Source organism: Thunnus albacares, chromosome 11, assembly GCF_914725855.1.
Source record: "Thunnus albacares chromosome 11, fThuAlb1.1, whole genome shotgun sequence".
NCBI classification, from domain to species: domain Eukaryota; kingdom Metazoa; phylum Chordata; class Actinopteri; order Scombriformes; family Scombridae; genus Thunnus; species Thunnus albacares.
Genome location: NC_058116.1, coordinates 23,408,182 through 23,425,648, shown reverse-complemented (window position 1 = coordinate 23,425,648; position 17,467 = coordinate 23,408,182). Strand labels below are relative to the sequence as shown.

The window sequence follows — 17,467 nt, the reverse complement described above, 5'->3', positions numbered from 1 at the left end:
TTTGATTTAGTACAACCAATGAATGAGACAGAGGTGTGTGTGTGTGTGTGTGTGCGTGTGTGTGTGTGTGTGAGTGTGTGTGTGTGTGTGTGTGTGAGTGTGTGTGTGTGCGTGTGAGGGAGTTTTGAGCAAGAAACTGATACTGGTACAGTATTTTTACAGTATATACAGTGCATGTATTTGGAAGCATGTCAGAGGACACCTGTGAATTGAATCAGACTTAAGCGATCACTGCATGAGTAGTTTGTGAAGTTTTGATACTTTGTGTTGTTAAGGTTTGTGGAATTGAACCACATTAACTGTATACAATTCTTGATAGCAAGAGCGAGCTGTGTGCCAACTATAAAGACATGGATGAATGCAATTGGAAACCTGCCAATGTTGAACAAGAGGAGTGAATATAAAATAGGCTCATTCTGTTGTCATTATGCAAAATGTTGATCCTATGATGTAGACAAATCACAGCAGACTACTGATGAATATTGTGCAATATTTTAAATTTAGCTACTAAGAAGATGAGTTATTGATTTTTAAACAAGAGTAGAGGCACTTTCATCTGGACCAAAGTCTTCCTTTTAGTTCAGGCCCTGCACTGCCTTTTTTATTAACGTACCAGGAGCTGCAAACATGAAGTTATACAGACTGACAGGTAACTCATTAGTTGGACACTTTTGGTAACTGTCATCCTGCATCATCAGTGCTACAGGCAGCCATGTGGAAAAATCAAATTGTATTGACCGACAGTGAGTCATGTAGCACTTTAATATTTCTTATATTTATGTTCTCTGGTGTCAGAAAGACCTCACGAATAAATAACGGATAATGAGCATTATTAGTATTATTGGACTGCAAATCAGCCGCATGTTATAACGACAAACAAGTTTAGACAGGAGCGTCTTAGATAACAATATTAAGGGGGGATTACTGTGGGATTGCAATGTCACACACTGTTTAATGGAATTCATGCACTACAAAAGTACATGGACTATGATACAAGCACAATGTACCACAGTTTTAACAGCTTTTACTTGTCTGATTGATCATCGCATACATGCTACTATGGTTACCAAATGATTTGCATAAATATATACATAGCATATAAAGATTGTTTATTACAAGATCGCTTCCTGATGAGTTCTCAATCAGCAGATGGATGTAATAAGAGTTCATCTTTTGAAATTAGGCTAAAATCACATCACAAAATACTGTGGATGGTCAACCAGAGTTGACATCGAACCAGACCCACCTTTTCAAGTGGTCTCAGTCCAGTTGAAAGCTTTCACACCAGCCCAAACAAACTGTACTAGACGGTAAAACGCACCAGAATTTGTTTTCACCAAACAAAACAGGTAAAGTTTGAAGTCTAAGGCGATGGTAGCAGCTCTGTGAGGAAGCAGTCAGACACACCCGAATACCTTTTTTTGGGCTTCGAGGCTTCAGCAGCAATTATTTGAATTTATTCAAAGCCTTGTTGGCCACCTTCCACTTGTCCCCTTAGAGGGAAGGGTCACTGCAAGTCAATGCGAAGTTGTTCTGAGTGATCACCTTTATCCTACGATGAAACATTACTATCCTGATGGGAGTGGTCTCTTCCAGGATGACAATGCCCTAATTCACAGGGCACGAGGGGTCAATGAATGGTTTGATGAGTATGAAAATGATGTGAATCATATGCTATGGCCTTCGCAGTCACCAGATCTCAACCCAATTGAACACCTATAGGAGATTTTGGATTGATTTGGTGTTGGACAGAACTCTCCACCACCTTCATCAAAACACCAAATGAGAGATTATCTTTTGCAATATATATATGTATGAATATTTGAATCCTGATCTTGCCCTTCAGATACCATGGCAACGAACCAAGCTTCGAAGGATTCAGTGCAGCCCTATCTGTGACACAAGCTAAAATTACCTGGACGACACACAATACAGAAGAGCAACATCTGATCAATCATTCCTTATACACACACATGTACAGAAAATAAAACATGATCTCAAGAGAAACTGAAGAAGTAAGCAGAGAAAGACCAAAAAAAACACAGTAACAGAACTGTAGACCAGGTCTCGCACACAAACACGCATGGTGGCACAAAAATACAAACACATACAGACACCAGAGTCAAAGCCGTCTTGAAAACGTGTCTCCTGGGGAAAACTTTTGAAAACTACTATTGACACATCACTTTCCGTGGATGCATTCGCTGTGCTAAAAATACTTTTTTTGTCAAGTACTTAATCCACGTCTGCGAACCCGGTCCTTAGAGGAGGGAACGCCGACTCTCTATTCAAAATCAACAAAACTACAGACTGCTCTGTGAGTGTGCATTTGTGTTTGTCAGAACTTATTTGTGCCATTCATCTCCATGGGTTTCTTCCTCTTTTTCAATCTCTCAATGTCTGTGTCTGGTTTGTATTATTCTAAGTGTGAGTCTGCTTTACATTCTGTCTGTGTTTAAATTTGTGTGCATGTTGAAGCCTTTGTTTGTTTGATTAGTTTATCTATCAGAGCACAGCCATTAATCCTCCCCTGACCTTCTCTCTGCTCCCTGTGTGTGTGTGTTTTTTCTAAGTGAGTTCGTCTGAACTTAGTTTTGTGCTCTTTAGTTACACCCTCTCCTCTCTCTCTGTCTCTAATGCCGTCTGCTCGTTTTGTCTCCCTCTCTCTCTCTCTCTAGACCATCCATCCATCCCTAAACCTCCGTGAACTGATAATAGTACAGATGCTGATAAACTCCAGAGAGGGTGGTTGATGATGATGGGTGGCACAGGGGAGAGATATAAAATGCAAAAACAAGTTCTCTCTCCCTCCCTTTGTTTGTCTCTCTCCCACATACACACACACACACACACACACACACACACACACACACACACACACACACACACACACACAAACAAAGCCGGTGCTGCCTCATCGCCACTCAGCAAATTTAAGTTAATCCAGGCAATAAGAAACAAGGGACTTCAAGAGAGAGGAAGCGAGAGGGAAGATGGAAGAGGAAGAATGAAGGGGTAGGAAGGCGAGGATGGAGAGAGAAGAGAAAGAGGGAGGTTAGAGAGGAAAGGAAAAAAGGTAAAAAAACAGAGTTAAGGGAAAACCAAGGCTAAAATTTCTCCTGATTCCATATTACATATACATATTCTAAGCAGGTTTTGAGTATCTACCATTACCACTGGAAAAGTGACTGAAAGTGTCCTCAAAACAGTCAGTATACACACTAAAAAGCACTTAATTACTGAGTGTGATGCTGATGTATACTATACTTTTACAATGCATTATATTATGCAAACAAATTAATTGTGGATGGTGGTGAAAAAGCTCCAGGAGCACCTCAGACATCCAACAATTTCGCTTTTTGTTGGTAAAGTTTAACTGGCACTGGAGTTTTAAAGTCACAGTTCGATTAGCATCCGTTGACGCAGTAACGCAGACACTGTGGCAGTCGTGGTGACGCCTGCCTGAGCCTTACCGGTCTATCTACGAGGCCTCGCACATGGTCATGAGCTTTGAGTAATGACCGGAAGATTGCAGATACAGACGGGACTAAATTAGTTCCCGTCGCAGGATGGCCGGACTCACCCTTAGAGATAGAGGGTGAGGAACTCAGACATCTGGAAGGAGCTTGAAGTAGAACTACTGTTCTTTTGCACTGAAAGGAGTCATCTGAGGTGGTTCGGGCAACTGATTAGGATGCCTCCTGGCCAACTCCCATGTGGAGGTGTTCCTGACCAATTCAACAGAGAGGAGACCACAGGGCAGATCCTGAATACACCGGAGGGATATAGGCTGTCTAGCCTGGGAACGCCCAAAGAAAAGCTAAAAGTAGCTAGGGAGAAGGACGTAAGGGCTAACTTGCTTAGTTTGCAGCCACCGTAACCCAGACAACCATTTTTTTTTTGTTTTTTTTGGCAAATCCACCTTGTAGATGTTAAGACTAGAAACTAGAAATACCACCTCACGGTTGCATGCCTCCGCCAACCAGTCAAGTTGCAGTTTACATCCATGTCTATCTAAATCCATATAATATTTGTAATGAAGACTTTGAAGGAATTTAATAAAAAGGCATTAAGTGTATTTTCCTTGTATGTGTTCATGTTTGGACAGTAAAGTTGATTCTGATAGAACAATAAGTTGCAACCATGACAGTAGACAAAGCTTCAGATAAAGCTAGATGACTTTACTGTGACTTTATTAGGTTCTGAGGTGAATGAATTCTGAGGTGCTGAGCGAACCTACAGGCGAAACGCATTGTTCGCTCCTAATAAAGTCACAGTAAAGTCATCTCAGTGTGCAGTGGTTAATTTTGATTTTCACCTTTTATGTTCCTGCGACCGACCAGCACCTGACTGAAAATACCGGCCGTGTACGGGGAGTTCTGTCCTTCAGATATGGATGTTGCTGCAAAGAAGCTACAAGTTTTAAAACTTGGATGCTTTACACAACTTCAACCCGGCAGCACAGAAGATCTGTACAATCACCACGGTTTCAAGGTGGGCACGCAAGATTAGTGTCACCAATTCAATATCCCACCAAATGTGAAATATGGTCACAATCTCCCCTTCTGTTCCTGAGTTATGGTGTTGAATACTGGCCAGAAAAATGTTTTCGCAGATCATTATGATGTCACAGTGAAGTTGACCTTTGACCTTTTGGATATAAAATGTCTTCACTTCATCCTTTGATCCTATTGTGTGAAACTTTGTCATAAATAGAGCATGAATTCTTGAGTTATGGCCAAAAACATGTTGTGTCACAGTGACCTTCACCTTTGACCACCAAATTTTTTATCAGTTCATCCTTGAGTCCAAGCGGATGTTTGTACCAGATGTAATGAAATTCCCTCCAGGTGTTCCTGAGATATCACATTCATGAGAATGGGACAGACGTGACGTCACAGTGACCTTGACCTTTGACCACCAAAATCTAATCAGTTCATCCTTGAGTCCAAGTGGACGTTTGTGCAAAATTTGAAGTAATTCCCCGTTGCATTCATGAGAACAGGACGGATGGACAGAGGGACATACGGACGGACAGACAGCCGGAAAACATAACGCCTCTGTCCACAACTGTCACCAGCACGGAGGCATAAAAATCCAACCCTATGGTTGCAGATGATCACCAAAGTCAAGAGGATTCATCCTCTAGAGACTCTGAATTTTTCTACCACATTTCATGGTGATTCATCCAACAGCATTCAACAACAGCGTTGGGCAAACTCACCGACATCGCCATGCTTAGATCCACACGACTGTGACTAAAACTCACATAGGGTAAACAAGAAGAGAAAAGGGGAAGAAAAGAAGAAAAATGACACAGAGAAAAAAGAAGAAGAAAAGAAGAAACAGGAGGGAAGGGAAAAAAAAGGTAGGAAACGAGGGTGGTCTGGGAGCAAGATATAGTGAAATGAAAGGAGGAGGCACTGAATTAATTAGACAAGGCTAATGAATAGCATTAATATGAGAGGAAAAATAACATCCACCCCTCCCTCTATCCCTTCCTGCTGCTCTGCCTCTGATCTCTAACACTCCCACTAGAACACATACACACGCAAGCACTTGAGATCCATTTACATTTCCTTTTTTTTTTTTTTTTTTTGTGAGATGTTTGACAGGCTGCATCAATGCAAAAAATGAAGTGGGGGGGCGGGGGTGGGGTGGGGTGAGAGAGACAAAATGGGTGAGGACTTGAGAAAAGAGAGAGGGAGCACAATGAGAGAGAACAAGAGACAGAGAAAAAGAGCCAAACGAACCGAAAGGGAGAGGGAGAGAAAGAGAGAGAGGAGCAGAGAGAGATGAAGAGAGCAGGTGTTCTCTTTATCCACCTGCCACTTCACTGATCCTCGCTATGAAAGACAGAAACACAGAGGAGACGTAACAAAAAAAAACGAGGATGTGCATTACCAAACCACTCTTCTTCTTCTCGCTGCATTCCACCCTCTCATCCATTTTCTTATCATCTCTCTCTCTTTCTCTCTATCTCTCTCTCTCACTCTTTTCAAGCTGGTCTTCACAGTCCAAAGCGCCAAAAGACGTAGGGAGTAACGGGAACAGTTAAAATGTACAGTTCTGCTAAAGGTTAATATATGCAAATACACAAACACGTTAAAAAAAAAAAGGTAGTTCTTTGATGAATGAACGAGTACACATTTTATTAGCATCAATAATAACCGTGTGTAGATATATTACATTAACAGCCCTATCCAATTAGCGCTGGCGCTGTGGTAAATGAATGACTTGAGTGTTGTTTACGGGATCAACGCTAACCTTAAGCAGATGAATGTTCGTGTGTTCGTGGTGCGCTGTAGTGGGCTTGAAGCGCCGAAGATGTGATGAAGTTTGACATATACTACGGGCGTGTTTGTGTATTATCTATATCTTGCAGTCATGTTGACTTTGTAAGAACTTTTGTGCCTCCTGTCATTCAAAAAAACTAACTGAAAAAGTGAATTATATTATATAATAGTGAAGGACACCACCATAGCTATGTTGTTGCTCCCTACTGGGGCCTGGAGTGTAAATGTAACTTCAGCTATAGTACAGTAAAACACCCATTTTGGCTCCAACAAGTATATAAAAGGAAAGAAACAAAGGAATGAGGGGAGGGAGTGAGGGATAGATGGATGGATGGATACAGACCAAGTCTCTCAAAACCATGAGAACTGAAATCCTCACTGATGATTAATGAGAGTGTTATGTCCGAAAATAACAGATATATAACCACTGTTAACCCTGGAAAACCCCTTTCACATCCAGTTTGTCTTGTGCATCCAGTGAAACCTATTTACCTTTTCACCTCCCGGTTTTCTAAAACACCTCCGATATAGAGCCTTATTTCACAAAGAAATAAAATATGATAGCAATGCTATTTCAATAAACCAACACTCATATAAACACTCATATATAGCCACACACACACACACACACACACGTTCATTTATTGTATGCTTTACTGTTCTAATATTTATAGCTGTGTCCCTGTACTCATTTTGGACTTTTTTTTTGCAATTTCAAGGATCGTTTCCCCGGCGACCACAAAAACCATTACATCATTTTTACATTACTCACAGCTGAGACGGTTTATGCGTTGAGTATGTGTGTGTGTGTGTGTGTGTGTGTGTACACATGAGAAGATATATGTGGAGAAAACAAACCTGAAAGAATGAAATGAATGTGAGTGGGTGGTGTCTTAAGTAATTACATTTACATTCACTGCACTGAGCTGTATAGTAAGCGTGCTAAAACCCACGTTTTCAAATAACTTTCTCGAAATTCACTTCCATTTAGATAGTTACTTTAATTAGAATTTACATCAGGTCATTAATTCAGGTGACAGGATTGTGTATCCCAGTAACTCAATGTCATAATTTGAACGTGATATAGCTCAATAGATACAAGAGAAAGAAACAAGACTGTTCAGTCATTGCCCTAACCTTGCACAGTGAGTGCCTCTATGCAGTCTACAATGAATATGAGTGTGAGTGTGTGTGTGTGTGTGTGTGTGTGTGTGATCTAATCTCTGTCTGCGCTCTGTGGGTACAGCTGGTTGCTATGGAGAGAGGCTAAAACAGCTGCTGAGGTCAGACATTATTCTCTCCACAAAGCTCTAATTCTCTCTCCCCACATGTACTCTTTACAGATTAACTACACATTATTTTGTTTTAGTATTTATGAATTAACTGTGCCAATAACTAACCTGTTGATTTCTAAAACACAGACTAATACAAATCCATTAACAGAGGTCGTTTGTTTTTGTCAGACGGAGTAGCACGCTGATTTACAGCTGACCCGTTCGCTGCCTGGGTTTCATATTTGGCCACTTTCAGGCCAACATTAACCAACATTTCTTGCCGGTACCTGAAGCAATATGCCTCCACTAACACACCCCCCGGGGCTGTTTTCAGTCTGAATGCCTGCTTAGTCATGCTATTGTTGAGACTGGCCTTGGTTAAGCTGTTTGGTCACTTTGGTTTTGTATGTTTCCTAGAAGTAATTTAATTTGTGCTCATAGCCAGTAGTGGAAAAGTTTCAGGGTTAGGACATAATTCTGAGGGGAGGAGGAGGAGGTCACATCTCTATTATCAATCATGATAATAGAGATGTGAATGACTGAATCAATGATTTTTTTTTCTTTTAAGTATCTATTCTGTGACATTGTTAGACATCACACAATAGTATCCATCAAGTGAAGCAACACAAATGCTCACACAAATAGAAACAACAATATAAACAAATCCACATTTTAACCATATCATCTAAACACAAACAAGTAGGGCTGCAAATAACAATTATTTTTCATTATCAGTTAATCTGTCGATAATTTTCTTGATTAATCGATAAGTTGTTTGGTCCATAAAATGTTAAAAAATGGTGAAAAATGTCAATCACTGTTTCCCAAAGCCAAGGATGACATCCTCAAATGTCTTGTTTTGTCACGACCAACAGTCCACGATCCAAAGATATTCAGCTTACTATCATTAAGACTAAAGAAAGCAGAAAATATTCACTGAGAAGACTCAAAACAATTAATCGTTACTTACTTAATCAAAACAGTTGGCAACTAATCGATTAATCGACTAATCGTTGCAGCTCTACAAACAAGTGTAAGTGTCCACGGCCATGCTGACAACTTGATCAGGCCGTACTTTGGCACAGCAGTGCTTTGAGCTAAATGCTATCAACAGCATGTTAACATACTCATAATGGTAATGCTAAGATGCTGATGTTCGGCAGGTATGAAGTTCACCAGGTACCATGTTAGTTTAACGTGTTAGCATGCCAGTGTTTCCCCTATATTCCTTCTGCAGCGGCACACTACAGCTGCAGAATTATGAGCACCACTGCTACAATTTCACACGATCATTAATATTAATGGACTACTACTGATTTTCACTCACACACTGTGCAAGCACTATATTGCCCTACGTTATCATGGAATTGTTATAAGAGTAGCATAGCTCTGTTAAGGAATAGGGCAGTGTGTAATGTGTGTGCGTAGCGAGTGTGTAGTTGAGCGAGTGCTGAGAGCGAGCGGCAGAAAAGTGACAGTGAATGTGAGCGGGGCAGAGGAAAAGGTTAGCAGTAAGTTGTCAATCTGGCAGTAAATGTACAGTACAGACTACAGTGTGTCAGTTAATAAATGCTGCAGCTTCTCAAGACCAAGAAAAGTCTCGTCTGTTGTTTCTCCAATAGCTGGAAGTTAGCCTAACCTGGCCAGGCTCACTTAAGGTGGACTGACCTTTAAGGTGAACCAGCTATTCTCATTTTATTGTCAATCTCAGCCACTCTTAAACAGAGAATGGAGAAATGTCTGGCTGCTGAGTCTCTTCTTCTCCTCTAAGCCTCCTTTAAGTCCCCTAATGCTAAGCTAAGCTAGGACTATGCTAACAAAGAAAACAGGAATATTCTGGTAAATTGAACGGTCCAAGAGGTAACACATACAAACATCTTAACATGAGTAATGCTTCTTTCTAATTATTCATAAACAGATTCATAGGTGCCTAGCATATGCTTTAATGTCCACTGTTCTACATGTATGGTAACTGCCTGTCCTTTCTCTTGGTTAAAATTAATCAGCCTGGCCCCATATTGCCTCGCCCTTCACACAACTAAAATAAGCTCACACACACCGAAATGGCCCACAGGAGACATAGGGTATTCTGAACCTCCAACACTTAATTAAGCAGGACTCATTAGTGTTTGTGTGTGTGTGCTATGGGTTGAGTTGTGTCTGCCTGTAAAAAAAAGCAGATGCAAGAGTGTTTGTAGCTATTTATTTATGTGCCTGTGTGTGGATGCCAGTCTACGCATGTCTGTGTGTGTGTGTGTGTGTGTGTGTGCGTGTGTGTGTGTGCGTGGGTGAGTGTGTGCATGACCCTGACCCTGTTTTGGCAGACTTTTGTAGTGGGCTAATGATGGAGAATTTCTACACTAACTGTATCTGTAAAGGCCTTGATCTAGATTAGAATACAGCTTTAATGAAGAGAAAGTAGGACAGAAACACACACACAAACATCAATAAACATGTATGTAGACAAACACGCACATGAAATAACTACCCTCACAACTACATAACATACATAAACCAAATATAGTATAGTAATATACATAAACAATCAGCACAATAGATTAAAAAATTAACCCGGCATGGACAAGAGTTAACTCTCTCTCTCTCTCTCTCACACACACACACACACACACACACACACAAACACACTGACCTGCCATTGAAGGTATGTTTGCCTTGGGGTTTTTCCACCCCTGCTGGCCTCTCCACAGCGGGACTCGCTGCCTGCAGAGAACACACACAGAATAGATTTCCTGTAAGTCAGTAAATGGCATTTGGAGAAGAGACAATAAAAAGAACACATCCAATCTGTCAGAAAGTGGAAAGAGTTCATGGATGAAGCAAAAAAAAAAAAAATGATGAGAGATAACATGGATACGGAGGGACGTGTGGATGGATGAACTGATAAACAGCATAAATCAACAAAAAGCTGTAAGAAGAGCAATAAAAAGGAGCTCCCCTCTGTTTTGATTTTGGCTTTTAATACACTATACCTAATATGAAATCCTGAGCTCAACGACTACGTCTTTGCAATTCGAAAGACGGGGGAGTACATAAAGGGAATGAATGAATAGATGAGTGAGGGAGCTGCTAAATTGATGGATGGATGATGGAAAAATATCAATTAATATTTGAAGGCAAGAAGACAGTGTTGTCAAGCGCTAATAAATAACACTGTCAATGGGCATGATGACTCAGAGAGAGAGAGAGAAGGTGTGAAAAAAAAAAAAAAGATGTAAATGTGAGCCAAGGGAGCTGTAATTACTACTTTATTCAATGACACAGGACTGGCATGAAGCGTGTGTGTGTGTGTTGTGTTAGGGATTCAGGGAGGTGAGCTCCACAAGGACAAGATTTCATGCCCCACGATAAAGGAGTGATGAATGATCTTATATTCAACCTGTGACGGTGTCTGCACGTACGAATGCGGGTGCTTTTTCAGCAACCTATCGCTCCTACGTATGTTTGTGAGTCCAGAGAGTTGAAACTGTTCAATTTAATAAAGTCAGAAGAGCCCTGCGACAAATCCCACCTTTGTGAAGCTAATAACATTTTCAAATATTTATCATATAATGTTTTGTAGCTTTTAAACACCGTGAAAGAGAAGTATTGATTTAATTGGTCTATAGAGACCAAAAGGCCTGATGTCACCTCTGGGAACAGCTGCTTGTCTACTAGCTTCTGTATCTTATAGCAAACTCTTATTGAGGGGTGCTGGTATCTGTTTTTTTGGACACGTTATAATGTGTTCCTGTGGTTGACTCCATATTCTAAGATAAATGAGTATCTACAACAGCGCTTGCAATTAGTATTTCTTTGTTAGCATAAAAAAAATACAGCTCCAATTAAATTTTACTGGCGTGGGAGCACACATAATAATAAAGGCATCATGAATCTACAATATTCTTCAACACTCTCCTCTAATGTAATCTCTTACACCTACATTTTAGGTGTAATTTCTGTTGTCTTAAAGATGTCTTTTTTAATGCCCTGGTAAGGGCCAGAGTACAGCCATGTATGGATTAGCCGCAGCAACTTGACTCACCCCTTCTGTTAAGATGATGACATAAGCTCTCAGGCTTGTGGAAAATGGTTTTCATTGAAGGCAGCTCAAAGAATAAATATTAGATAAACAACAATACTGTGCCTTTAAAAAAAAAAATCCTTATTTAGACATATGGAGCAAACCACACAACATATTATTCAGTAAGCTTATATTCCACGAATGGCTTTTAGGGTCATCTCTATTATCTTAAATGTCAATGAGATTTAGAATGAGGTTTTCTTACTTCTTCAACAGAACCATCTATAGACATTTCTGAGGCTGTTGTGGAGCAGCGTGTGTTATTGGATTGTATTATATACTAAGGTCTCCTTCAATTCCTTACAATGTAATGCACTGAAACACATCACCACTGCCACAAATGTAAGCATCAGTATTATAGTATGAGATTAAATGTGCCAAATAATAAAACCCTTGTTTCTGAAATTGGGCGCTTTAATTAACTGATCTAAGGTTTGTAACAATCCTGATCACCTTTAAAAACCCACTTAAAGCCTTTTGTTCTCTACTGCCTACTAATGTTGTCTTCATTGTCTTTATTTTAACATCATAATTGCCTCGGAAAATGCCTCGAGCCTGAATTACATTACATTATATAAATAAATTTGCCTTGCTGATACTATTGTATCAGAATGTCTGGCGAAATAATCAGAACTGCCATCCAGTCCTAATGTGCATGTGTCTTCATGGTCATGTGTGCTCGTGGATATCTGAGTTTAGTCATGTACTCCTGTGTATATCGTATAGTCTCTGAGCGCACATGTTTGTGAGCATATGCGGACAAATACACACAGTTCAATAAGGCTCGATGTTAGTCGTGGGCACTAATGGACTCTTAACATGACCTTTCACCTTTGACCTCTCACCCTGTCGCCATATGACTTACACCACCTGTCAGACAAGGAGAGAGCAGAGGAAAGAAACCGAGGCAAAGACGGATGAGTAATGAAGCGAGAAAATGTGAGTAAGATGTCAGAGAGCGGGACAGAATCAGGCTGAGGCGAGAAACAACAGCTGAAGTTGTGCAAAAATTTAGGGCCGAGGAATCAGAGACAACGGGCTGACGAGAGGAGACGGTAGAAGGTGAGCGGTGAATGACAGACAGCAGATACTTTAAACATATGTTCGGGGTTTGGTGGCTTGGAAATCAATTAGTCTTGCCTAGCTGCAGATGCTGTCATGTGAGCTTAATTAATAACAGGGTGACAGGTAACATTAATTATCCTAACCTCTTTGTCATAAAAAAACAGCCACTGATACATTAATTGGAAAGTCTTTTGGTGCTTAATTGAATGTCTCATTTAATACCTGTATGTAGAAACACTCTCTGTCTCTCTCTTTGAAGAGCAAGATATTAATTACAAAGGCCAGCAACATATGTTACTAGCAATGGGTAATTCATAACAAGTAAATTAACTTGAATGAATAAAAGTGTCGCATTATTCATGTCTTAAGGAGATAAAGGACTGGCTGAGCACAAATTTCCTCCAGTTAAACAGCAGCAAAACTGAAGCTCTCCTCGTTGGCACTACACACCAGATTCAGTCATCCCCCATACCTCATCTCACCTTTGATGGCCAGGACATCCCCCTTTCCCTCCTCAGGCACTAATCTGGGTGAGAGGTTTGACTTTTGATGACCATATAAGACATCTAGCAAAACCTGTTTCTACCATCTCAAAAACATCTCTAAACAGATGCAGAGAAACTGGTCCATGCCTTTATCTCCTCTAGACTGGACTACTGCAATGCGCTCTTCACAGAGATCCCAGGCAGGAGCATCCAGAAGCTCCAGTACATTCAGAACAGCACTGCCAGGATCCTGATCAGAGTGCGAAAACACGAATACATAACACCAATTCTGTTTTCATTGCACTGGCTCCCTGTCTCCTTCAGGATTGACTACAAAGTCCTTCTACACACATACAAATCCATCGACGGACATGCGCGTACCCACCTACAGGAACTGATCAACCACAAACCTCCACCCGCACCCTCAGATCTGCCAGCAGCTTGCTCCACCAGACCCCCAGTACTAAGCTCTGCACCATGGGGGATCGAGCCTTCTGCTCTGCTGCGTCACGCTTGTCTTCCTAACCATCTGAGGGCAGCACAGACCCTAGTCTTTTATAAAAGGCTTTTTTCAATTTAACTCTTATTATTGTTTTCTTTATGTTGTATGTTCTATGTTATTAATACTGTAGTACTTTGAGTTTCACTATGAATGAAAAGTGTGGTACAAAATAAATGTATTATTATAATTATTCCTATTGACATCACAATATCATAGATATTATTGAATCATTTAAATTGGTTTAACAGTCAAGTCTTTCTTTTGCTTAAAATACCTTAAACATTAATTTATTTCATATTCTAGGCACTAAGCATTAGAAAATTACATTTAACTGAACACCTCTACCACTTATACATAACCAACTTCCTGTGAACTGCAACCAATAGCTCAACTCAATTACTTATTACTAACATGTTCAACATTAGCAAAAGTCCGAGCATTTTGGATATTAAAAAGGTACAAATGTTACATTTCAACATTCAGAAATAATTTATTTTGGCTAATTTATTTGAGAAGAAATCAAAAAGATACTTATTAGATGACAAATATTTTTTTGGAAATGTACTACAGACAACTCCAGAGAAAAATTACTACCTCAGTCTGCTGACTTTGGACAGCTCAGTCGATACTTGTGTGCATTAGTGGCCCTCCAAAAAAATGGAGAATAGAGAAGCAGAATTTCCATTTTAACTCAATGATGGATAATCCTACCTTGACTAACTATGCTTATAATAAATGGGCTGCAAGCAGTCTTCTCGGTCCAATCTAATAATTGCTAAAAGCAGATAAAAAAAAAAAAAGTGAACTATTAGTGATATTACTAATTACTGAATAACCAATCAAGCTAAGTGTTCCCTGAAAACGCTCCCAGAGTGAGTATGATAAATTAATAGGAATGCATGCTGGAAAGTTTGTGTGTACGTGTATGGTGTGTGTGTGTGTGTGTCTGTGTGTGTGTGTGTGTGTGTGTGTGTGTGTGTGTGAGTCCATCTGTATGAAAGTGATAAACCTAAGTCAATCAATCTTGAAATATCTCTTTGCAGACGTGGGTGATGAATTGAAATGAACATGTGTTTTGATAAACAGTATGTCAAAGGGACAGAAGGCAGAACGGTGAAGTTAACAAAGATATATTCCAAATAAAAACACTAACTTTTCTATTAAATAAATTCACTTAATTCGTTTATAATAACAATGGATAAAACGTTTCTTATATTGTATCAGTTTAAAGTCAAATGACAACATTAATATGTCAATATAACTTTTTTTTTTTAATGAATAATCATGAGCACTTTCTTTAAGCGGAGAAGTTTCTGTTATATTACTGCATCCTTAAGTACATGTCAGATTTATTTGGCGTACTTGATGGTTAGCTCAGTTCGCTAAATGCACACATAGGCATAAAGGGGAGGCACAAAGAGGAAAAGGAAAGTGTATTCACACAAACCCCTGCATATGCAAACACCTATCTGCACATAAAAACATGCATGCAGCCTGACAGCACAGAAGCTGCAACACACACACTAAGGTGTAGGATGATAAATAAGTCCTCTACAGCCTTATTAGCCCCAGTAGTATTCCAGGCAAGAGCAAATAGTCCCAGCCTGATTAACACATTGTAACTAACCTGCAACTGTGTGTGTGTGTGTGTGTGTGTGTGTGTGTGTGTGTGTGTGTGAGTGTGTTGTGGGGCGTGAGAGAAAGTGAAACGGGGAAAAGAGAGAGTGATTTTGTGGTTCACTGTACTCATTTGTGCCTGGCATTTAAAACGGAAGAGCCGCACCAGTAAATCTTTCTGGATTGAAATTAAATAAAGAGAGGGGACAGATAGTAGGAGAAAAGACGGAGAGAGAAGGAAGACAGAGAATTACTGCAAGAGGAGTACTTTCTCCCCCTCATCGCTCTCACCAAAAGGCCAAGTGACAATTTGAACAATTACCCGGAGCCATTACCTCTATCTGAACCTGGCTGGTTGAGAAGAGACGGACCTATGAGAGAGTGACAGAGTGTGTGTGTGTGTGTGTGAGAGAGAGAAAGAGAGTGTGTGAGGGTGAATAAGAGAGAGAGAAACAGAGAAAGATAGTGACAAAGACAAAAAAAAGAGACAGTGACAGAAAATTCTGTATGAGAAAAAAGCAGAGAGAGAGAAATGCCTTTATTTACAGTAATCAGAGTCATTCACCACTCCAACACTCAAGTGGTAGTTACTGCAGCACAGCAGGTGTGAGACAGAAAGGCATATTCAGAGGAAAAACATTTGGCACTGAAGACCGATCGAGCAAGAAATACAGTAAAAGGGAGATTTTTTAATATGATTGTTGTCATGACTTGACTAAACCATTTCATTTACTTCTCCACTGTAAACACCTCGTGTCTCCCCGAAACAAAACATATCTGTTAACCAACTGGTATCTTAACATAATCGTCAAAATCAGCTAAATATTCAGCCATGACTTTGAAAATCTTTTAGATAACACTAAATGTGTACTCCAACACAACAAACTTCTCCCGGCACTCCTCTCTCCAGCTCTGCCATGGCTGAATATTTAGCTGATTTCAACAACTCAACTATCGCGATATTTCAGAACGAGACTGCTACTTGAGTGAGACTTGGTTAGACAGAATAACGAACAGACCGGATTAAGCAAAAGGTAAAGAAAGGGATCCTTTCCATAATGTTATCAGACACTTATTATAACAATCTGAGCCGGTCAGTGACAAAAACAAGGTACTATTGCACCAAAGGAGGTTTATGTAGGAAGGATCTGATCAGCCTTGATGCCTACACTACTGATATTCAGTAGCAAATTCAAACAAAAGGAGAATGACTGTCTTGCCTCATGCTTCTAAAAGGTGTTGATGACATTCTGTGTACACACACATAAACGGAGCACTAGCTGCTGCTGCTGCTCCTCTAACATGCTGCTCACGCTGCGCCTCCTGTGTAGACGTGGCATTACGTTTTACCAGTAAAACTAAATAGATTACTGCTGGCAGTTTACATTTATCAGTGACAAGTGTATCCAAGTTTAATTTCTTCTGAACTGTGATTCATGAAACTACAGGCTACAAATCAAAACAAACCGCGAGTCTGTTTGTGATTGATCATCACAGGAAAAGTTTTTAGGACGGCCTGCACGGAGTCAGTGTGATTGGGTAAAACAATATATCAAACGGTTTAAGGATATGGCTGGCGATTGCTTTGTGCTACATTGTACACTGTAAACGACTTCAGTATCAAGTCAAGAGGTTGTGATATGTATCACAAAAAGCTAGCAAAGCTCTGTAAACAGAACCGTGTTCTGCAGTAGTGTCTGCCTTACACCGAACTACTCTCCGGAGACTGAAAACGTGATTGCTGTCATTAGTCTTCGGAGCCGTTTCTACACAAACAATCACGCCCAAACTCTTTGTGGTGAAGGAACATCTCACCCAGCCAAACAGTGAGGCTCACTGATGTGTTTTTAATAGTTTTTAAACAACATCGGAGGTCCACGGCACAGGGGGACAAGATACATCAGGCTCTGAATACACAAGTAGATTCAATTAATTGTCGGTTTGACTCTACACATGCGGTTCGTTCACAATAAGAAAAACAGGAAATCGCCAGACATATCTGTTAATACGACAACAGATACAGCATTTGTTGTTAAAACTTTGCAGCACATATAACTGCTGTTTAGTCACAAACGTGTTAGGTCACCCTCAACACCATTAAGAAGGGAAAACTGTCTACCTCTGAGATCCACTCACAGTCCCCAAAA

General features: G+C 40.2%; 1 protein-coding gene across 6 annotated transcripts in view; it reads right to left on the bottom strand.

Annotated features, from left to right (window-relative positions):
- The window catches only part of pard3bb (par-3 family cell polarity regulator beta b), a 228,620-nt gene that overhangs the window by 147,228 nt on the left and 63,925 nt on the right, over positions 1-17,467 (bottom strand). For all 6 annotated transcript variants that reach the window (XM_044365206.1, XM_044365207.1, XM_044365205.1 and 3 more), the window contains one exon: positions 10,221-10,291. In XM_044365206.1, coding sequence (XP_044221141.1) covers positions 10,221-10,291 — 71 coding nt within the window. The remainder of the gene's footprint in view (positions 1-10,220; positions 10,292-17,467) is intronic.